This window comes from Colius striatus, chromosome 12, assembly GCF_028858725.1.
Source record: "Colius striatus isolate bColStr4 chromosome 12, bColStr4.1.hap1, whole genome shotgun sequence".
Classification (NCBI taxonomy): domain Eukaryota; kingdom Metazoa; phylum Chordata; class Aves; order Coliiformes; family Coliidae; genus Colius; species Colius striatus.
The window spans coordinates 24,678,030-24,701,755 of NC_084770.1; the positions used below are offsets into that span (position 1 = coordinate 24,678,030).

The 23,726-nt window shown below is 43.9% G+C and overlaps 1 protein-coding gene across 3 annotated transcripts in view; it reads right to left on the reverse strand.

Moving 5' to 3' along the window:
• RYK (receptor like tyrosine kinase) overlaps positions 1 to 23,726 on the reverse strand; it is a 52,367-nt gene that overhangs the window by 18,393 nt on the left and 10,248 nt on the right. The window contains exons 2-9 of one of the 3 annotated variants that reach the window (XM_062005819.1): positions 17,478 to 17,599; positions 15,708 to 15,807; positions 14,320 to 14,454; positions 12,591 to 12,647; positions 11,054 to 11,198; positions 7,443 to 7,543; positions 4,456 to 4,581; positions 2,730 to 2,816 (exon numbers count right to left, since the gene is read on the reverse strand). In XM_062005819.1, coding sequence (XP_061861803.1) covers positions 2,730 to 2,816; positions 4,456 to 4,581; positions 7,443 to 7,543; positions 11,054 to 11,198; positions 12,591 to 12,647; positions 14,320 to 14,454; positions 15,708 to 15,807; positions 17,478 to 17,599 — 873 coding nt within the window. Of the gene's footprint in view, positions 1 to 2,729; positions 2,817 to 4,455; positions 4,590 to 7,441; positions 7,544 to 11,053; positions 11,199 to 12,590; positions 12,648 to 14,319; positions 14,455 to 15,707; positions 15,808 to 17,477; positions 17,600 to 23,726 lie in introns of all 3 variants that reach the window. The other 2 variants (XM_062005818.1, XM_062005820.1) reach the window with 2 other exon arrangements.

Sequence of the window (23,726 nt, forward strand, 5' to 3'; positions counted from 1 at the left end):
TTATCCATTTCAGAGGCACCACTGAGTGAAACAAGACAGTTCTAGAGCAACTTGTACTTTGGGGGTGGGGGAGGGGGAGTGCTACACAGACAAAGTCTTTTTGCATTGTTTCTTTTCCATGAGCCTCAGGCTCCTTCAGTGCCTTCAGTAACAAAGACACTTAAGTCAGTTTAATAGTTCTCATACCTATATCACTTCTGTGGTCCTGCCCTGCTCCTGTTTTCCTGCCAGAACAGCAGTGTGTGTGTGGTCACAGGGTGAGCAAGATCAAGGAAAAGGTCTGGTTGTGAGAATTTTTGCAGGTTGTTTTTTCCAAGGAGATCAAATTCCCAACTTATTACATGACCCAGCTGCACACACAGCTATCACAGGCAGGGCATGAAGATTGAGCTGCTTAATATTAGCACTGCAAATGAACTGCTGAAAGGAGAAGTGAGGATGTTTACAGTTATTTTCTTAGCAACGTTCTGCTGCCCAAACCAGTTGTATTTCCCAGATAAGTACCAGCTAAATCCATTTCAGACTTTATCCATATAGATCCTTTTAAAGCTGAGCAAGTCTCTATAGACAACAATTATGTGAATACCATTATTCCCTTAAGACCATGCTCCAGTTCACTGCAACCAGCAAATCCTTCCCTGCAAAGAGAAGGGCTGGAGAAATCAGGATGGGTGCTGTGTCAAAGACAACAGCCCCTGCAAAGGAGAAATGAGGCTTGAAGAGTGGATTGGAAGCCCCATTTTGGTAAAGCAATTAGATAAGTGGTGCTGGGAGGCAAGTGAATTCAGCTCCGGTCTCACAAACGTTGTCACTTAATCCAACACTATAAAAAGTGAGCAGTGGGCTACAGATGTCAAACTGTCCTACTCACAACAACCTGGAGGTTCACATGTGTCAACTCTGAATCAGGACAAAGCCCCAACAAACCCCACATGAAGGTGACCCTGGTGGCTGATGGTCCAAGGCTGGCTGCCTCAGCCTGAGCAGCATGTGATACAGGAGAGGTCTTGAAACTACAGCAAATAAACCAAAACACTGGTCAGAACTGTGAGAGGCAGAGAGGGGCAGCAGGAGAGGGCACAAGCCAGGAAAAGTTCCCAAAACACTAGAGAGAAGCACAGGGGTTTTTTTCAATAGAGGATAGTTCTTTGCTCCTTGCCAGGATCACTGCAGGAAACGAGCTGCCTTTATGTAAGACCACCATTACTTTTGTCAGGGCTATGACTATTTCAGCAGGCACAGCTCTAGCCATCATCACCATGCCAAAAGACAGCTACCAACTTCTCCCAAAGGGACAGCACATCTGCTGTTCTGCACTCAGCACATCCTTTCTGAACTCAGCAGGGAGGAAAAGGGCTCCAGAATGCAGTGTACCACCTCAGAAACAACGGACGTATCTCATGACTACAAGAGTAACTGTCACTCAACCTGAGAGTGCCCACAAGAGAAGTGCAGGAAAAGGGACAGCAGCAAATCCTCCCTGTACAGCAAATCCCACTGGCAAAAATACAAGGAATTGTTCCTGAGCACAGGTCAAGCTCTGGTGCTGAGACAGATTTACTCACAGGTTACTCTCCTGCTGCCTAAAGCAATGCTTCACCATTGGTACCCACCTCACCTTACAGTTCAGCTCTACCAAACTGAGTAGCAGGCAAGGATTTGTTAGGCAGGGAGGGAGGAAAACACAATCCCTACTGTGCTGGTCACTCACTGCTGGTACCTGACCCACAGTATTGGCAAGCTGGGCCTTTGGAAGGTCTTTTGTTGGAGCAGCAGGTACGATGGCATCAGGCACTGACTGTCTTTTCCCTGCCAAAGCACATCATCCTGCCAGGCCTATACCAACACCCCCATGTTGCTGAAGAATGACACAGCACAAGGGACCTTTAGAGATCATCAAGTCCAACCCCCCCTGTAGAAGCAGGTCCCACCTAGATCAAGTCAGTACCTTTCAAAATCAGTAGTCAGGCCAAAAGAACCACCTGTTTAGGACAGCTGAAAGTTTTATAGCACTTACCCTATTTTTCTTTAAAGAAAGAACTGAAGAAGCTGTAAACCCAAAGGCAATAATACACCTGACTGAATGACAAACTGGTGAAGCAACTGCTGGGCATGGAATTCAGCACAACTGCTGTGAGCTACTAGAGAACTCTTGCAATGATGAGCATAGAGGGAGGGATATACATAGGGCAGATCTCATTATACTCACCTTGTTGTTTCTCAAGTCTAACTGTCATGATTTAAATCACTCCAACAACATATTTCTTCAACAAAGATGCTTTATTTCTCTAAATAAATATCAATATATACCTAAATGCTAATCCTCATGCCTCAGCAGCAATGTTGAAGCACGGCAGGAACTCTGTCCTACACAGCTGTGTAGGTTTATGGGAGGTTTTTAAGCTGCATTGCAGGGGCCCTTTTCAGCACTTTGCAAGGCTGAGGATGGAAAGAACATGCTAGGGGGAAAAAATTACTTAGAAGAATAATAAGCAAAAGTATTCAAGACAAGAACTGAAGGCACTGGTGAACACATGCATTTTTCTTCCATATAAGATTCCTGTTCTCTCTGGCTGAAGGCAGCATCCCAACTGCTTTTGCTGTTCCAGCAGGAGCCACTTGCAGATTTTGGCGACGAGGGTTTTGTTTTTAGAGACTGATTTGCAACACTCAGCACACACCACAATCCAAACAACTAGACACACACACACTCCTTCATGTAAACATACCTTTAACAGTTTTGACAAAAACTTGTTTCTCTTTACTGGGGTCTTTTTCTTCTATTAGGATCCCATGGAAAATGCGCCCAAACGTGCCTATGAACAGAACACACAATTACTAACTCGTTTGTGACAGCATTAACAGAACTTACTATCTATTAAGAAAATACTACCTTAAAATGTATCTGCCAAAGCAGAAAGTCAGCCTTTAACTGCCCTTGTTCTAAGTTCCCTTTAAGCCAACAACATATAACCCAATCACCTCTCCAGCACGAGGTGGAATCAAGCATTGCATAAAGCCAGCGATACAAAAGGCCCCTGCAGGACCCTCTCCCTTGCACACTCTCAGATCTGCTGCTTTGCACTTTCCAACTGGTCACACCACAGCAGAACCATCATCTCTTAACTCAATAAAATGTTAAAACAGGTGAAGTCATGGAAGCTATGTGAAGTTGACAATGAACTCTACCCAAGATCTGTAAAATATGGACAAGTTCCATTGGCAGCACTTAGGAACTCTTGAAAAAATTGATGCCAGTGTTTAAATTCTTTGCTTTGCTCCCTCTGAAGCTCCTTTGTTCTTGGATGACAGAGGCTCAGCGCTGCTACATCCTGAGCTGAAACTGACAACTCTTCACCAGGATTTGTCTTCTAGTCCTCTAACTTTGCAAGGTTTTGACAGATTCAAATAAACAGCCAGAGGCCAAGTAACAAGATCCCAGTGCTTATTGGGAGCACAAAGCCTTCAGCAGCAGCATGAGCCACATCTCGTGGGACAGGGCAGCTCCAGCCCTCGGTGTGTGGCTGCGGCACTGAGTCACTTCTAGTCATCGGATGACTCCCAACGTCACAGCTACTTGCAACAGACAGTACAAAGGCAGACAAAGCACATCTCGTGTGCACAGGAAGCTTTTTGCAGAGCCAACACTGGAGTTGAGCAAAAAGCCACCTCCTTAGGGATTCAGAGGCGCACATGAACTGGGGAGTGTTAGCATCCTCCCATTGTTCTTCAGGCCGTAAGGCAAAGCACCGAGCAGTTCCACCTCCAAAGGACGAGTGTCTCAGATCTCTGGCTTTGAAGGGTGATCTCTCACGAGGCTCAAGGAACACACACTTGAAGATGCAGCAGTAAAGATTAAAGACTAAACCTTCTAAAGATTTAAGCCTATTTCTCAAACTCAGTAGCAACAAGAACCAATTACACAACAGTGCACAAACGCTTCCAAAGTGAACGTCAGACACAGGCAGGTGATCTCTGAACGTTCCGTATCAGAGCTGTAACTGTTGCCTCTGCTGATCAGATTGCTAAATTAGAAGTTGAGATGATGAGTTTAAACATCTGGAGGGTTTGTGGGCTTTGGGCTTTTTCATTTTGATTCATTTCTTTCTTTCTTTTGTTAAGCAGTAACTTACAAAAGCAAGTTAACTCAGCCTCTCACAGCTCCAACTGACCACCTCACTCCTTACCCATCTAACTATTTAAAAAGGACCAGATTATGAAGACAGATAAGCTGAAGGATTTACTGAGCACTTGGTCACTCTTCCACTCTGATGAATTCTGGAAACTGCTTTCCCCACACCTCAAATGCAAACATCATTCATCATTCCTCTCCTCCTCTGAAGTGATGAAGATCAGAAACGTCACCCATGATTAACCTCAGAAAAATCTACCTACAAGAAAAGAAACCTCTCTACACCATGTTGCAACCAGTAAGTGTTTGAGTCATGTAAATACCTTCTTGAAGCACATCTTTTAGTGTTATCCTCTCCCTGGAGATGGCTATGTCCTTCACTTTAGCTTTGGCTTCCATTAGAGTGACGCTTTTAAGATCATTCTTCTCTATCCGTAACGTTGGGTAACCTGAGGAGCCAGCAGAGCCAAACAAACCCATATAAATACCCTTCCAAGGAGAGCTCAGGCACACTGCTTCACCTCAGCACCACCTGCAGGTGGAAGGCAGGCCAAGCAGCCTGCACTCCAGAGGATTAGGGATTAATCTGTAAAAGATTATGGTATTAAACAACAAAAGCACAAGAGAAGTCAGGTGAATATAATAAACTGTGAGGAAAAAAGCATCACACAGCAGCTGTGTAGTGTCATGGGATCAAGCCTCGTTATTAACACCAAGCAAACAAAACTCCTTACGCATGGACGCCAATTGACACGACACTGTTTCCTTGTTGAAAGGCAAAGATCAGGGTCAGAGACCTCAGACGACTTGCACTAAAGGGAGATGCCTTACCCCAGCAGGATATACAAAACTGCCAGTGCCCTCTCCTGGCACCTCTAGGCATCTGGATGCACAGAGTCAGAAAGGCTGAGCAACTTATGACAAGTTATGACACTTAAAGTTATGCACTTACGACAAGTCCGAGTGCATTTTGTCCTTTTGCATTTAACTTTGTTTTCAGGAACATCTCAACTACAAAGAAGCCTTCAAAGTAAAGCTCAACATTGCTCCAAACATTCACAAGACTCTGGGAAGATGAAGAGCATTCTTCCTGTTTATTTTGTGCAACCAACCTTCTTCCTTCTGATACTTGTTTCTGCCATTTCCTGTGTTACTGGAGGTGTCCTACAACAGGTAAGGCACAATCTGACAAGGGCTGACCACAGCAAACTGTTGCCATTTGTGCACAGTGGCTACCATGCTCCTCAAGGGGAGGAAGGGTTTCATCATCACTATGGGCTGGGTCCTCCCTTTTGTTACAGGCTCAGAAAGGAGTTTCCAGGGGTCATATACAAACTAACCAGACGGTGTCACTTAAACCTGGAACCCTGAGGGTGCCACAACAGCACATCATCTGTGGTGAGAGATGGAAAGCAAAAGGCTGGGGAGAGAGATTTTGGGTGGCAAGAGGGAAAACCAGCTCTAGAATTAGTTGCATGCTCAAGCCTCTTCCAAACTCTGTGGAGACTATTAAATGCTTCATCTATATTTATTTCTATTTTTCCATTAATCTTTCTACCAATTCCATTTCAAAGGCAGCTCTGCACAGCAAAGATGAACTTCAAAAACCCCCTTTCTTAGGGAAGTGCAGCAGAACTCAGCAGCAAGCTGGAACTTTCCCACAGCTGCAGTTGAGCCCGAGGTGAACACCTGCTCCCACACCTGGGGAGGAACAGGGAAACGCACTGGGGCCGCACATCAATCACGGCACTTGTGCAGCGCTCACTCAGAACTGCCGTGGTGGGGATGACTCCTCAGTGCAACCAGGAGACAATGGCAGAGACCTTATGGCTTGCTTTCAAAAAAACAAAAAGTCACATCATTAATCACTGTATTTACCCAGCTCCAATTAACAGATCTACGCTGACATTTCTACTCATTAGACTGCTGAGCAGAGTCTCTTCAGGCAGTTAATACAAAATGCAGTGATCTACAAGGTTGTTCCTAACCTAAATGATTCTATTGAGCATTATGGAAGAGAAAAATCACTGGTGGCAATAGATGAAAACAGGAGCCATTTAATTCCCTCTTTCTGAAAAGGTGAGGATGCCAGGGCATTGCTTCAGCTTGGCACTGCTCACTCTGTTGAGAACAGCAGCAATCTGGGAGTTTCACAGTCTGTTTCTCTTGTGGGGCTCCTCCATTTTTCTCACCATCTAACTTAAGCCCTTTCCTCACTTTAGATGCTTTAAAGCAGGCTGTCCAGCAGTAGCTTAAGCCAATTGAGTTTGGGCTAAGTCCTGCCTTCTTCCATTGCTCAGTCACATAGACCTGTACCCTCCAAGCACTAGTCCTGGTGCTCACACGGGGAGGCTACAAGCCAGGTCAGAGACTCGAGTCAAGCAAAAACTAATCCCTCTCCAGAAGGCAGGTTTTGGCTGGCTCAGCTCCCTGAATTCCTTGTAGACCAGCAGCCTTAAGTGCCAGGCCAAGTGAACTGCCACAAAAGTGTACAGCAAGCGTGTCCCTGCACCTGCACTCACTGCCCCACCATCTGCAAGACCTCTCCCTGGAGCGATGCTGTACGAGACATCCCTCTGCTGGAGGAGGAAACCTCCTGCAGATAATAAATACTTTCAGTAATTACAAAACATAGCTAGCATCAGCTACTAGACCAGTCTGTCAGAGCACAGAAACCAGTGCCATCCTGTCTTTCAAGTCACTGCTCTTTTTAACCATTTCATGTTCTTTCAAGCACCGCTGTAAACAAAAAGATCATTAAATACATCACTCTTACAAAGCTTTTTCCCCCCTCACATTGATTTCTGTGGCAGGTTTCAACAAGAAGATGAAAAGGATAACATAACCAACAGTAATGCAAGCTGATGACATGGACTGCTTTGCTCTCCCCTCAGTACTCAAGCACAGGGCCAGGTGGATATGTCCACTCAATGTTCTCTTTTCCAGCTCTCTACCACACTCTGCTTCAGCTGTTTCCTTCCAGGGTGAAGAAAACAGATGCTTCAAATACTGGTGAAGCCAGCAAGGTTGATCTACACATAGGGAGAATATCCCAGACAAAACACAGCATCATGCTCATATGATGGCTCCCAGGCCTTGGTACTTAAGTCAGGGCCTTAAGGTCTTGACTATGGTATCTAGCTGGATAAAACCACACACCACCAACTTGAGAGGCAAAGTAGCAGAGCAAGGAAATTATTCATGTCCTTCTACATGATGCTAAATGGATGTGACCCCATTAGCAACCAAACACTCCAGCTGTGTGTCCAGGAGGGTCTGCTGCCAGGTGTGTAATTAGATTAACACTTACTGGTTACTGGCGTGGCGTTGTTGGGCGTGTCGGCCCGCAGGTACTGCGTCGTCTGCGTGGAAGGCTGGGATAAGCCTTGGGAGCTGCTGCTGTCACTAATGCTGGTTTCAAACAAAAGTGAGCATCAACATGACTGCTTGGTATACAGCAATAGATATACACCATGTAATATATATTATCATATCACACCATTTCAAAATGAAGTTAAACTCAAAAGTAGGCTCTTTTCCAGGCCAGACTGTAACAGAATGACACGTGAAGTCTCACACATTTTAAGCAACTCACATATTTTTAGGGAACTAAGAAATCTCAGCCCTGTTGCTCTTCAAAAGATAACAACTTCCTCCTGTTTGTTTTGCAGAATTGATTCTATTTGTTTAAGAATAAAACCAATAGGAATTTATCCTGATTTGTTCTATTTTCCAGTACTTTTCTCCCCACTCTTGAAACATCTGAAGTGATAAAAGAACCACACTGCCACACCAGAAACAACAAAACTGTAATATTCCAGGGAAGGCCTGGTTGCACTTGGTACAGGGTACCAGCATCCCACTGAGACTCAAACAGTAGCCTGAGCCAAATGGAGAGGCACTCGGAACACAGCTTAACCAGCTCGTTCAGGCAGAGGGATCTCCTCCTGCTTGCTCTGGGCAGCACAGTTCCTGTGCTGGAGTAAATATCAAGAAGTTATTCCCTAGTTCATGGTTGCAAAAGGTCAGTTGCCCTGTGCCACTGGCACTGTCTCAGCTGTCTTACAGCACAAACTGCCCTGACCTACTTGTTGTCCCTTCCAGGGCCACCTGCAAGGTGCTTCTGAGTATTGTCTTTGGATGGAAGGAACATAACATGCCACAGATGGACAAACCACAGCTTAGAGCATAGCAGGATGTTTTGTGTCTTACCCTCATAGACAAAATAATACAGGAGTTGTAGCTGTGATGGCCTGAGAGGAGGTGAGGAAGCTTGCCAGAGAGGCAGGACCTGTCACCAGCTCAGATGGCAGGGCCAGAAGCAGCTTTTCTGATCTCCCTCCCAACCAGACACAAACGTCTCCCTCTTTTTTAGAACTTAAAAGCTTTCTCCCCTTCTGCTTCACTGTATCACAAGAACAAAGAAGAGATTGTTTTGGGGTCTAGCTCTCTGCCTTGCCAAGTAACATTCCATTGGCTCCTTGGGCTGCTACAGAGCACCAATCAAGTGGTACTAGCTGTCCTTGCAGGGTTTCACACACACTTGGTCTTTTACCTACAAGGGTAAAAGGCACAGTGTGGGTCTAGCTACACTCCAATGGAGTTTAATTGATATTCTCTGGTGTGGACAATTTATTATTGCTTATTTCAACTGTTCACACTATTGCATCTATTAACTGCTTCAGTATGATCCCCCCTCCAGCAAGTTCCCTGAGAAGTGCCCAGTGCATCAAACTCTGATGAGGAACTTGCATTTTGGTGTCCTGCTACAGCTGGAAACAACTTCTGTGACCTGCTCACCTACCAGCCCTACAGATCCCTTTGGCTGTCTTCCTGCTGCAGGCGAGTTTGAGAAAGGAATTCTTCTTTTCATGCTTGCTACAAGTTTGAAAAACTACCTTTTTGTTTGGCTTCATTGTGGTTTTTAGGTTTAACTTGCCCATGTTTATGAGCTCTCTCCATTTTCCCACTTTCATACTATGTCAGCTTTTTGAATGATGCCTTCTTGCTTTTAACAGCCTCCACTCTCTGGCTGTTAAGTCATGCCAGCTTTTCTCTGGCAGTTTTTCAAGTGCCTTTGATAGGAGGTATGCAAGCATTTGTTCTGAGCTTTCAATGCAATGTTCTCAAATAGTCCATGTGCAGCCTGTAAACTCAGCTGCCTGGCTTTAGCTTCTATTTAACAACCTTCCTCTGTTTTATTTAGTTCTGGTTTTTGAAATAAAGAGCAACAGCAGTGGATTTTCCCACCTCTGTTGCTCCTGGGAGGTCATTAATCCCACTGACTTTATCATCCTAGATGCAAAACCCCTTTACAGCAAGGTTTGGAGCTTGTTATTTGAAACCAAATCAAAAGCTGTTTCTTCTCTCATGAGTTCCTTGACTAGTTGCTACATCAAGCAGTCACTGACCCTGTACTGCTAGCATACAACACAGTGTTAGAATGAGCCTCATTCTCAAGCAAGCACTGAAACATTTCCTCCCAATCTCTTTGCTGGCTCCTGCTTGGTATGAAAACAAAACTTCACAGCTCCTGACTTTCAGACACACGTTGCCTGTTGCACCTTTGCTGCAACACTAGCTGACTGGTTGGCTGCAACTAGGAGTCTATCCAAGGTTTTGTCAGGTCAGGCACTTTTGAGCTCAAAAACCAAGTCATGACATAGCTCTCTGAAGAATTAAGTCCCACAAACCTCACAAGAATTATCAGAAGGCTGTACACTAATTAGAGCCAACTCTTAACACCTGCAAGCCACAGAGTATTAACGTTAGATGACTTTTTACCTTTTATCTCCCCAGAAGTCAACTGCAACAGAGCAGATGGAAAGACCTTTGATCACACACTAGGCTGAAACAGTCTCTCAAAACCTCACAGGTGACACTGTTCACAAACTAGCAATACAATGCTTTCTGTTTCTGACAAAGCAAACTGCACATCCTTCAACACCTTCTATTGATTAAAAACTTTCAGCAGACAGTAAGACACAAAAGGATCGAGGAAAGCCGACAAATCATTCAGTTAGATCATCAGGCCTTGAGAAACCATTATTACTTACTGCCCTGACACCTCCCAAAACCCAAGTGGTCTGGGGACACCTGGAGTAAGCAGCAGAAAGAAAATCGGAAAGGAACAGATGAATGGATAGAGGGGCAGATGAAAAGGTAAGAGCTACTGAGAGGCTGCAGGCAGAACAGAAGCAGTTGAAGATATCCTTTCAACAGGGGTGACCACCCACAGGCCCAACTGGTTTCCAAAGGATCCTGTTTCCAAACTGCCTACTCCTGAGCAGTTGCCTCTGATGCAGCTCAGGGGCAGAGCCTCAGCCCACCTGCTCTCTGAGCCTCCCTTCCGCCTCAGCATTTAATCCCCGCTCAGCTGACGGTGTTGCCCTTGGGCTCATGTTACAAGTCCTTTGCACATGCATGTGCCAGTTTGCATTTTCTAGACTGAAAATACATTTGTGAGAGGGCCACATCTTCAACTTTATAACCAACCAGTTGTAATCCCCAGACTTTACCCTAAGGCCAGAGTGATTACTGGGAAATCAATCAAAACACAGGAAACTGAAATTCAATCCCCAGCAGAAGTCAGTAAAAACCAAAGATTTCCAGTGTGCACAGGTATCTATCAAACCTGGCAAGCCCTGTACATTTGAATCTGTCTACATTTCTCCACTCTGTGTCCTCCACACAACTATCCTGGCAAAAACCCAACAGCCACAACCCTCCTACCCCATAAACAAGAGAGCACCTGCAGCTGCTGCCTCTCTGCAGCACAGCACTCCCCACCACACCACACAGGCAGTAACTGCTACAGCTTCACAACAAGAGCAGAGTGAAAGCTACTAGAGTGTTCATTCTGAGACCACAACTCTGAGTAAATGCATCCCAAAAATGCATCTGAAAGGCTTGAATACATACCTGTCATCCAACTCTATCCTTTTCATGCTGTGGAGATGCAGGACAGCTAATATTATTGCCACCAGGAATATAACAGCACAGCACACGCCTACACTGATGTAAAACACACGGGTAGAAGTGGTGGGAGCTGCATTTACAGGATCAACTGAAACAGAAAAGTGAGAAGTTACTGAATCTCTTACAAAGAAAGCCAAATCAGCCAAACAACAACAAAAACAAAACAACAACAAGCCCTACAGCAAACTACATTTTATTAGTTCCCAGAGGCTGACCCATCAGGAGGGTCAGGAGGCTCTCCCCAGACTGGCCCCTGTTACCCAGGTCCAGCAGAGAAGGAGCCAGCCTGCAAAGGCAGACCATGGTCACCCCCAGAACAGTGGGCACCACTGCTGAGCAAAGCAAAGCAGGGCAGGAGCTCAGCAAGCCACATGATGCCTCCAGTTATTTACTGGGACAAAAGCAGGGCTCCTGCTGAAGGATAAAAGCTACTCAGGAACCTCCTAAGATAGTCTTGTTGGTCCTACTGGTTCTTGCTGTAAACCCAGCATGAGCATGGACAAACACAGCCTCCAGGCTCAGCTGAGCCCCACGCAGTGAGAAAGAGCAGGAGTCCTCTGCACACCAACAGAGTAAGTAAAATAAGACTAGTAACTAGGTGCAGTATGATAGTGATGCTCACTCACTGACTGTCCAGGGCTGTGGTGGGGTCCCCATCCCTGGAGGCATCCCAGGGCTGGGTGGCTGTGGCTGAGGGACATGGGTCAGTGGTGGCCGTAGCAGTGCTGGGGAGTGGTTGGACTCGGTGACCTTAAAGAGCTTTTCCAGCCTCAACAGGTCTGTGAGTCTGGCCCCTGATCTGAATCTTAACTCAGCAGTGTTAACAGGGCACTTAATCCTCTATCTCAAGTGCAGTGAGTTTCATGGTAACCTCGTGCAGCTGCACCCTGGCAGGCATGGGCAGCCTGCTGTGCTGCCTTCAGCCCCTGCCAAGCAGACATGTGAGCAGAGGGCCTGGGGGCAGAAGAGGCAGCAGCCCTGGCTTTAAACCTCACAGTGAGGACAACAATTGCCCCAGAAGTGACAGTAGGTGGTAAAGAGAAAACTGAGCAATGCAGTCCACTGTTTTCCAAAAGCATTTTGGCAAAAATGATTACATTTTGGGTACTAGAGAGGCTGAGAACAGTCAACTCGGTGATACTGCCAGCTAGGAGTGAGTCAAAGCAACTATCCAATTCTATTCAGTGGATGCTAACAAGTTAAGTTAGCAAACCAGATGGCTTCTTAAGTCAAGAAAATAGATCAGTCATTTACAGAAACCAGAGCCCTCAAGATGAGGGGGGGGAAAAGTTGTTAGGAGATTTAGAATAGGCTTTTTCCCTCTTCACTAGCATATACTGCCAGTAACAGTAACTCCTTACAAACAGCCACCAAAAGATTGGGTACAGTACAGACAGCTTGGGAAAGCTGAGAAAACAGGAAAGAACATCACAAGTTTTCCACTTTTCACACCAGAAGTTGTACACTCAGCATTACTTACAGAGAGTCTTGCTGCTGTTTTTATCAGATGTTGGAGATTTCACTTCTGGTTCAAGCTCTAAACAGATGAGAGAAAATCATTAAGTTTGGGCCACATTTGTCACTGTAGCCCTTCACAGGAAATCAGCCACCTCATTTATGGAAAGACAGACCTGCTTTTCCAAACAGATGAGCTGACTTAAGGACTACAGCTATTTCCAGGCTTCCATTTTAAATACCTCACCACTGTGTAACAAAAATAAGTCAGACTGAAGACACACAGGTCAGGTACATTGCACCACTGATACGTGTGTCCACTGAGGCCTTGCTTGAACTCCCTGAATCTACCTACCCCAAAAAATCCTCCAGCTTGTCCACAAAAGCCAAAAGCAGCAGCCAGTAGGAGGTGCAGAGTATGTGACAGTATGCTGAGATACTAAACAACAAAGAGCTCACAGAGTCAGTTACTACAAGACAGAAAGTACTGAATGTTCCATCAATAGTACCCTGACCTTCTGGAAGAAATTCTGCCCCCAGTCTAACACTACCCATTCGAGGAAGGAGACAGATGCAGCCATGGGCAGTGTGCCTTCTTGGAACTGAAGGATGAAAAAGGTATTGTTTATTTAAAAATTCACAAATATGGATCAGAAGGCAAAAGGACAACCCTCAGGTTTGTGTGTGAAACTGCTCCTTAGAAAGGGGCTAAATCTTCACTTAGCTTCCTGTTGAGTCTGGTCCCTAAGAGGAGCAGTGTAGAGTAAGGGAATACAGGCTGTGGAGAAGACTTCAGCTGAACCTCACCAAGGATTTTCATGCAGTTGAGGCAACCTAATGGATTTGTGTGGCTGCAGAGGTGAAGTCCCACCTGCACATCCCCCTCTCTGCTCCCAGCTGTGAAGAGCTGCTTCCTTCCCAGCACAATCCCTTCCAACTGCTTGCTGAGCCAGTTCAGCCTGATCAACTTGTGAAAAAGTAATCTGGGGGAAGGAAAGACCTGAGAGGTTTTGGGTTTTCTGAAGCTGGGAGAAGGAACTATTGGAAAGCCTCGAGCAAAGCCACTAGTAAGTTCCTGCATATTTGTAACTGATGCACTACATTAAAGCAGAGCTCCCTAGATGTGTGCTTTTTTTCTCCCACACCAATCACCACACATAACAAAGAAGCCATTGGCACTTCTGTGAACCCACAGAAACACAGTTTTTGTAAGAATCACTTCTGCATAATTTAGAAAGCAGCAACAGGAGACAGTAACAACCCAAGACAAAACATAGAAGAGTTGACCTGGGATTTCTGAAGTCTGCATTGTCTACCAAGCCCATTTTGTACTCCAGATCTGAAAGACTAACACCTGCTTACACCCTCTAAATAGCCAATTTGATCACAATTTATAAACCAAGTACATTTTTTGTTGGTAACTCTTAGAACAATTTGAATATCCAGAGTGCTGCAGTTTAGACGAAGCAAGTTTTTTGCTTCCAAGCACAAAGGAGAAGATGGTTTTTGCTATGTCTATAAAAAGGTCAGTCAGTGCAGCAGAACACTTGGGGAACTGGTTCAGCCATCAGCTTCTGCTTTCACCAAAAGTCTCTCTGAAAAGCAAAGTTTTACCTTGTTTATCACCCCTCTCCTCTCCAACATCTGCTCTCGGGAACTTTTACTCATGTCCTGGATCACAGACCTTCCCACTCCTTTTTCCTACTGGATGTTAACACTAAAAGCTTTTTAGTAGTTGAAACTTAATGTCTTACTTTTGTAGCACATTTTCCTTCGTTTGAAATTTAAAACTGTGATGTTTTTTGATGAGTTTATTGTCAAGTTGAGCTGCATGAGTATTGTGACCTCAGAGTCGAGTCTGCCAGTGCAGGAGAGGTCGACACAAAACACTGCAAACAGACAATGAATGACATTACAATTAAGTTCAAGCACTTTTCAGACACTGTGGTGAAAGAACATTTAAATGCAACATTGAAATTAAAGACTATTTTTAAATGATGTTTATAATGTATATGTTTTAATAACTTGCTGTGAAGAAGTGCCATTAGTCTTCATGCCTCGGCATTTCAGGTAATTATTAAAGCATTAAAGGGCACTGATTTTAGATTCATTTCTGTGAGTTATAACTAGAAGTTTATAGATCACTAAGACTCTATTTGTGTATAAATGCCCACTGGCCATCCATCAGCTTTGGAGTTCAAGTGTTGTGACAAGAGAAATCTGTTATCAAAGAAATGCAGAAACCTGAGTTTTCCTCATTGCTTTTTCAACTGCTCTGAAGGTTCTATTTACCCACAACTCTGAGGTTTAAATAGTTCAGTCTCTGTGAATCTGACTGGAATCAGAGCTTAAACTAATCTGACATGATTTGCTTTCTAGCTTATATAGTGGTTTCACTTATGCCAACAGAGTAGACACAAGAGGACTAATTCCACAATGTCTGCCTCTGCAGGGGGGTTGGACTGGATGAGCTCTAAAGGTCCCTTCCAACCCTACTATTCTGTGATTCTATGATTCTGCTTTCTTAAAGAAGTGGCACTCAATCAAACCATCAGTATGAATGTTGTTGTTCCTGGAGTGTCTAATAGAGCACGAGACAGTGAGGAAGCTGAAGCAAGCATGAATGGTGATATTTGCACACTGCTTAAAAACAAATGCAACTGTTTCTAGTAGAAATTCTGCAGGGAAGCTGGAATGTGTTCAAAAGAGCTCTCAGTTTTGAACTTTATGATAAACTCCTAACTACACCCACACATCTTGATACGCCACCTCTACAGGCTAGAGAAAGTAAGGCACAGGTTATGAAAGTCATGCAACTGCTATTGTTGCAAAGGAATGGGAAGCTTGTGTGTGTATATAAAGATAAAGGAAGTCATGTCTGCTTTCCAGCAAACCCTGTCCTTCACTAAACAAGGAAAAAATACTACTCTCAGATTAGTCCAAAAAATACCACTCTCACGTTCATAGGCTCAACCTATAGTACACTCTTAGAAATGTCACAACTGTTGCAGAAGGCCTATAAACATGTTTAATAGAGAAAAATCATGCTCTTAGGCAACACTACACACATTTTAGAAGGACAAAGCACCACTGGAAAGCATTCCTAGTATCAGCCCTAGCTGTGTACTTTCGAGGAGTTTACCTGAAAGGGTGCGAGGAACTTCTCCTTGAAGAGAAATGTTGGCCTGGGGCATGGCCATAGCCATGGGATTATCTACCTGAAATCCCAGCTTATACTCAACCTGTAATAATAGTTGGGAGATGGAAGACACGTAAGAAATCTGTACAGCAGGAAAAAGAAATGCTACATACCTCTCCATGATTCTTCTTGGAATTAAAAACCTGTACATTATTTACAGAGAACGCTGGTGACTTTAGGTACAGACATTGATGGGGTTTAGTGCAGGCTTTTGTCACAGCTCTAATTAAGAAATTCAAAACAGAAGCCACTCCTGAAACAATTACTGCAACTTTGGGGCAGAATGTATTGTCTTAAAAAAAAGCCAAGACAAAAAACACCCCCAAAGCCATCCCCTCATGACAAACCTCACTTGCTGATACTTTTTAACTTACTGTTCAAAAGCCAGTTTGTTAAAACCATAGGAATTCAAATAACTCCTCCTTCTCTAAAGACTTTTATAAACTACTCCCCCAAAATTGCTTACAGTCTGTTTGACTAGAATCAAGACTTTGTTTCCACTTAAGAGACTGATTCTGTAAGTCCTATTGTAACCAAGTCACAAGCTCCTGTTGGAAACCCATCCTATCCTTCCAAGCTCAGCTGAAGTTATTTGGTTTGACTTTGCTTCATTAGTTTCTTTCTTTCCCCTCCCCCTTTCTAAAACATAACAGGATGTATTTATGTTAGCAATTTATTTGTCAGTCAAGATGCCAAGGGTAGAAACATAACCCAGTTTCTGAGCTTTACACTACAGCCACCCTGCAGAGTTAGCCCCGAAGATGCTGAGCGGTGCAATCGTGGCACTGGGAGCAGGGCTCTGCAAGCACAAAAAGTCCCAGTTCACTGAGAAGCCCAAGGAAACTCAGGGCAGGGACAGCAATGCAGGTAGCTCATGGCTGAAGTTGTACAGGGAAACTCCTCCAAAGGTCCTCCAATGGCAAACTGACCGATGTGTCAAGTAAAAGGGCTGGCTTGCACTCTACCCAACCCCACTGCAGGCCAACATTCCCATCTCCTAACAAGTTACACCTCAAAGGGAGGAACACTGGCAGAAGGAACCTTCAGAAGTTGCACTGGTGGTGTTAAATATGACTGTTCCTACTGCAGTTTTCCTCCTTATGGACAGAATATCCACCAACTTTAAAACAAAAAGAATGAGGAACATGTAACAGACTGAACAGATCATTTCATACACAAAATTGTTAACTGGAAAGTCTTCAAAATGTAAGAACATCTGCAACCTTTATGAGAGCTGCTGCTACACGCTCCAGCCATGGTGATCAAGTGAAACAAAAATCCCTTTCCATTTCATCTGGGCTCAGGAATAACATACTAGATGTTTTTATAGGTGGTTCTTGTCTCCAAACATCTGTTTCTAGAAATCTCTACAACACAATTGCTCTACATTTGATTTCCAGAGGCTTCAGTTCAGGGCTGCCTCTTCCAAGTGTTCAATGCACGACCAGAAGAGATTCCACAGGCAGTAGCTCATACATACATGTAGACTGCCAGAAGCAAAAGTATACAATACTTCAAAAGAAGTGTTTAACCCTTCTAGAACAAGGGAGGGACACTTTGGATAGGCATCATCTTAACTGACTGTCTGCAATCATAGAAATCGCTCTTTACCACCTAGCAAAGAAAAAAGCCACTGAATTAGAAGAGTGGCTATTCACCAAGCAATACAGATGATGTATCAAGTACTCAAACACACAAGTTATACCTACTTACCTTGGATTTAGCATGCCAGCTGAAGTGAAGATTGTTGGTCTCGCTGGGTATTAAGAGATTGAAGGACAATGCATAGTGATTAACCACATCATTCCTCACATAGGACAGCTCTGCATGAAGACCTGGAATGAAAAAGAGTGAGACAGGAAAGAATAGGACCAGCAGTAACACGCTGTAACAAACAACTCACCAGGCCACCAGCTACACCTGTATTTGGATGCTTAAGCAAACACCTCCTTAAGTCCCTAAACTCCATTGCAGGTTTGGAGATCAACACTCGTGCATGTCAGCATGAACACTCTTACAAAGCAACAACTTCAGAGAGATGCTGCAGCCTAAAAAAACAGGTAAAAGTTGAAGGGAAGGGAACACAGCTTTCCATACAATCCTCTAAAAGGGTCATTACAGACTCTGCTGAGCACATCCCATTCTGCCTCTGGGAAGGATGAGGCCAGTTCTGCTCTTATTTGTAACTGTGTAGACTCAAAACTGCTTTGGATTGTCATTTTGTTAACTGCAGGTAATTCTTCCTGGAACAGCTCCTTTCTTGAGACACGTTAAGCCCTATGGAAATAACTTCAAGTAATTACATCATGACACGAAGCACAGAGTGAGAGGAGGAATGACCAAGTAATACCAATTTCATGTCTGCTGTTTATTTGCTCAGCAATACATTGATGTGTGAAGAGAAAAACTAGGCAAATCAGACCCAGGCCCAGACTCCATGCACGGCCTACGCAGAGGGAACCCAGGTCATCCAAAATAGTCACAGTAAAACTGGGAACACTGTTTCCACTATGGCTAGAAAGTGATCAAAACTGGAGAGGCTGCAATTCCCAAAACAACCCAATTAAGGCATCCTGAAGTTATCCCAAGAATGTAGGGAGTCATGAAGTGCTTGGGGTTTTCAAGAAGGACAAAAAATAATCAAAGGTAACTATTGCACTGTGTAGACAAACTGCATTTGAAGAAAGAGAGGATTAGCAGTAATTCTTCCTATTCAGTGCAACAACTGGACACAGATCAATGCCAAGTGATAAGCATTCTCTTACTCCAGAACTTGATTTAATCCACCTTGTTTTCACAAGATAGAGAAATGCAGCCAAGACATTCCTCTTCATTCTTGTTGCCATTAATCACTTTTACTCCCTGCTGACTCATTAGTGTCCTGAAACTCAATGAAAACCCAAGAGAATATAACCACAGATGCTGGGGGAGGGGGAGAACCCCAGAGACTGGCTGCATGAAAAGAAGCAGAAGAGTAATCCCAGGGAGAAATGCTCTCAGTGAAATTTTGAACAGAAAAAGATGCAGGTGATGTTTCAAGTGCTGAATGTAATCAGCCTGAGTCAGTACATTAAAAAACAAGTTAAACCTTTCTTCCCCAATTTATCCATATTTGCTATTATTCAGTGGCAAAAGCACATCCACCAGTCAAACAGGGAGGAAGGGGAAGCACCCAGACACCTTGAAACAAAATAAAGCTTTGAAAGTACATAAAAAAACCAGCAAACTTCCCAAACAGCTTGCCCAGATCACCTTTAGAAACGTACATGTTTACACATGAAATCTACCTCAGATGTAGGAAACACAGAAGGTGTGTGGAGAAGAGCTCACAGCTATCAGACACTTGCCATCAGATCTGACTGAGAAGATGGAAAGCTTTATGGGCATCAACTTGATAAACAAACCCAGTAAACACAATCCATCTTAAAATATGAGGAGGACAAAGGGATTAGCAGGTGAAACAGTGAAACTGTGGCAATGAAACTGCTTTTGGAATAGAGAAAACCTTCTCCTGCTGGGGTTGGATTGGATGATCTCTAAAGGTCCCTTCCAACCCCTACCACTCCATGATTCTACGACAAGAGGTCACACCATCAGTTAGAGGGTCCCAAAAAGAACAGTTCAGGACTTGTAACCCTGTGATCATTTCAAGGTGATAAACCTTGACTTGACACAGACTTTGCAGAGACACTGGACACAGAAATCAACCAGGTACACAGCAATAAAGGACAATCCTCAGAGAAACGGCCAAGCATCCAGATCTGGATGTGCAATAACATCTGAAGGTGTACAAACCCAAACTACCCTACACAAGATCAATCCCATTTTAAAGCTTTAATAGAGGCCCACCACCGAGCAGTGGGATCATCCAGAGCACTGATGTTTGAATGCCTGTACTGCCATAAAAAGCCACACACTAACAGGCCACACGAAGGATGAACTGCAACATCAAGTAAGAGCAGCAAGAGAATCAATGTCAAGTTTTATTGCTTCAAAATATCATGCTTTAACTGTAAGACTGGCATATAAAAGTAATGTAATAAAAGAGGCAGAAGATTGCCTGGCTTAGCATCCTGTTTCTGTGAGGGGTCTCAGGGGTCCTTGTTCTTTTAGGGAAGAATACAAAAGCAAAGTAACTACACAGAGACACTTTACCAGCAGATCCTCTGAGCTTCTCGTGTCTGTGGATCACAAGCTTCTTAAACTAACAGACACTATCTTCCAATAGCTTCTCACTATATCTTTTTTCTTCTAGAGCTTTGCAGAAATGCTTTCTCAAACCCTGCAAGCTGTTAGCTATGTACTTGGGAAATGCCAGTGTTTCAGTACTGGTGGGTACTTTTTCCTTTTACATTTACTAACCAGTTCCATCTCCCTATCTCTAATCTGCCACAGTACAGTTTTGCTTCCAAGTCATCCTTTCATCCCGGATTTTTTATCCCCTTGCTGTCTCCCCCACCTCAATCTCAAACTCCTGAAGCACTTTGTCTCTTAAATTTATCTCAATCAAGGCAGTAAAACACACCAAAAATACCAGTTGAACCTGTCAGTTGAAAAAAAAGCACCTTGTCTGTACCTCAGGTGGGACCAAGAGGACAAGGAGCAGCCTGGGTGAAACAGGTTCAGTTATGTTCACTGAGCACCAGCAGCAAGCTCCCTCTATTCACTCAAACAGTTTGCTTCTCTTTACCTACACATCTTTTCACATTGTGCCTCCTCACTGCTTCAATTTCCAGACAGATCAAGTGCTACTATTAACTCTGTCTGAAGCAGACATTAAAAATGGTTAAGAAGGTTGCAGAGAGCACTTGAGGCTCCAAACCATAACAGCTTAAATTAGAATTTGATTCAGAATTGCTTTAATTCTGTATTTCACCCTTTTGTTTCAGACACATGCACTTACACTTGCTTTGCAACACCTCCTGTTTAAACCTTCAGCAAGCCAAGTGCTAGGAGTCAAGCTGGCACTATGCAGGGAGAAAAAAAGAACACCTGAGGGAACACCATTCAGTTTAACTCCCTGAACTAGTGAGGATGCTCAGGGGTACCCTGTATGGAGGGCAAAACTGCTGCAGTACTAACTCAGAGTTTTTACTGTAATAGTAGTGTCACCTCATCCAGACAGCCTAGGCTTTTCTTTAGAGCAAGCTTTGGCCACAGGCAGCTTTGAAAGATGGTATCAAATGAAGCAAGTCACTGTCAACACACAGACTAAAGCAGTGATCTCCGTTATTGATGTGTACATCTCTCACAGCAACCAGCCTCCATAACAGATTGATGAGGAAAACAAGACAGAAGCAACGTTCATTTCCCCATCTCTTTCAGATGTCAAGGATGCTTATTGAACTGAACTACTATGTTAACTCCTACTGAGGGAAAACGTACTTCTGCATGTTGGGTTCCTCCAGAGGAATTGAACACCTTCATCACTTTGCACTTTAATAGGGCAAATATCCCAGACCCCCAAACAAATCCAAAGTGGGATGTAACATGTTACATCAGATATGGAGCAATAAGAGGAGGAGGAAATGTATGGCTCAAAGGAAAGCACAGATCCATCACAAACAGAGAGAGAAAACGGGCAGTTCTTCAATAACCATTGTTTAGGCACAGCAGTAAAACGTAAAGAAAGGAGTGGAGAACCTTACCAGAAACTTGTTGGGTTACAAATGGCAGAGGAGGAAAAGAAGCTTTTCAGAAACACTGCTATTGGTTGAAGCAGTATGTTGGTGCTCAAGGATGATCAGTTTTAAGCCATCAGCTGAAGCTTTGTTCCACAAGCCCATTTGCAAACAGTGGCACAACGATCTAGTTTCTCAATGCTTGGACTCAACTAACCGGCACCAACCCATGTGAAAACAGTAAGATCGATGCTTTGCTCTGATTTTAAGACAAAAATGCCACCCTTTCACCCAGGCAACTCCTACATTTCATTATTAACTTCCACATCTTTGTGCCCCAAATCCTTGGGCACAAAATCTGAAAGGATAAACTTAAGTTGAACACAAACAAAAAGGTAAACGTAAGCAGCACCACAGAGAAAGTCTGTCATCCCTTGCACTGTTTAACATAACAAAACGTCTGAGGAAGCTCACAAAGGAAGGGGAGAGGCCAATTTTCATTCCCAAAAGCAAAAGATGCCAGGGAGCCCTTGTGTTCAGGGCAGAACTGAATCGTGTCAGTCCAGCAGGCCAACAAAACAGTTTAAAAGGCCTTGCACAAATGCAGCCTAGCTCCAGCCTTTGTTCTTCTTGAACACAAGATACAAAAGAAACTTGCCTATAGCTACAAGAGGAAAAGCAGGTTTCGTTGTTATGAAGCAAATCTACCCTACAACATGCACTAGTAACAACACATTCATCTTGAAGACAACAACAGTGTTTAGGAGCCTATTACCTGGGGTTACACTTCTTAATTACTTCAAATCATCACAACATAATTCTGGCAGAAGGTGTCTGAAATCAAAAGCCAGAAAATGAATGTGCAAGAGGTGAGATTGCTATTAGACTAGGGCTAACATTCATACTGCAAAATGTCATATTTCATTAAGAGCACGATGGTAATGATAGCTGACATCACTGGCTCTCCCACCTGCCCAAGCCTCTGGTAGGTCCCTGGCTGTGTGCAGAAAGGACTGAAATTAGTGCCTGTTGTCTCAGTAGACTAGGACTGTAATTTGTAAGTTTCTTCATAAGCATCAGAGTCCAATGTCAAACCACCACAGCTCCCTGACAGCAAGATGCTCCCACTCCTGACTCCAGCCACAGAAATAAACTGAAAAGAGTTACACCGTTAAAGAAATCGTTACCTTTAGATACACATCCTGTCTGCTCAGAGGTTTACCTGCTCCAAAGAACCATGCTGCCACTGCTCACCAGCTCATCTGGGTTAGCCCTCTGGCCAGGCCAGAAGCTCCCACTCCCAGGTGAGCATCCACATGCAGGAGTATGAACCTAAACCTTCAACACCCCTTTGCCACCATTCACTGCCCATGTCTGTACAACCTACTATTTAAACACACAGGATTCTCCCAGCACTGGCCAATTTACCTTGTTCAAGACAGAGAGCATTTTTTTCCACTTTAAAATCAGCTGTTTTCACTTCATCAGCCTGAGCCCAAGGAAACATGGCTTTTCAGGGCAGAGACAACACTGTCCTACAGCAAGTCTTCTGAGTTTGAATGTACATAGCAAGATCACTCCAACAATCTACAACTGAGAGTTAAAAACATCAGGAAATCAAACACAAACTGAGCGTGGATCATGCAAACATGGATCAGTTTCAGCTAGAATATAACAAACTATTGGAAGTGTAATACTAAGCAGCTGAATATATACACACATATTTGTAGGCATCCAGCATATACAGCAACAAAAGTGAAGTTTCCTTTAATGAAACAAGTAACAGATATGGCCTTCTACTTGGATTTTTACTGAAGTTTCCCACACCATCACAATCTGCTGCCAGTTATAGGTGTTGGTCAGGAATTTGGGCTGAAATACTTGCTTTTCAATGTCTCACAGGCCATGAGTCTCCAGTGAAGAGACTGATAAAACATATCCTAAGAAAAAAAAACAAGTTACATCTGAAGCAATGATGAAAAAACAGCTTTTACATCTCAAAACACAGGTGCCAGGGAATGTCAAAGGATGCTGCTCAGTGTCAGGCTTGAAAGACAAATCAGCAGGCACAAACCCATCAGTGCTCACCAACACACTTTCTGCTTTTTGCTTAGAGACATTTCTTCCCTGACTGTCCCTTCACTCATCACCCACCTGACACTTGGGAAAAGACAAAAAGAAACCTCATTTTAGGGGGCAACATCCTATCTCCAAATGAAGTTCTTCATTGCTTACACACATCTACCTCACCCAACAGCTCCCCAGCCCAATTTTCTAAACTTCAGCCTAGGCTTTGCTAGAAACCAGCACAAACTTTATAAAATAAAACATTATACATTTT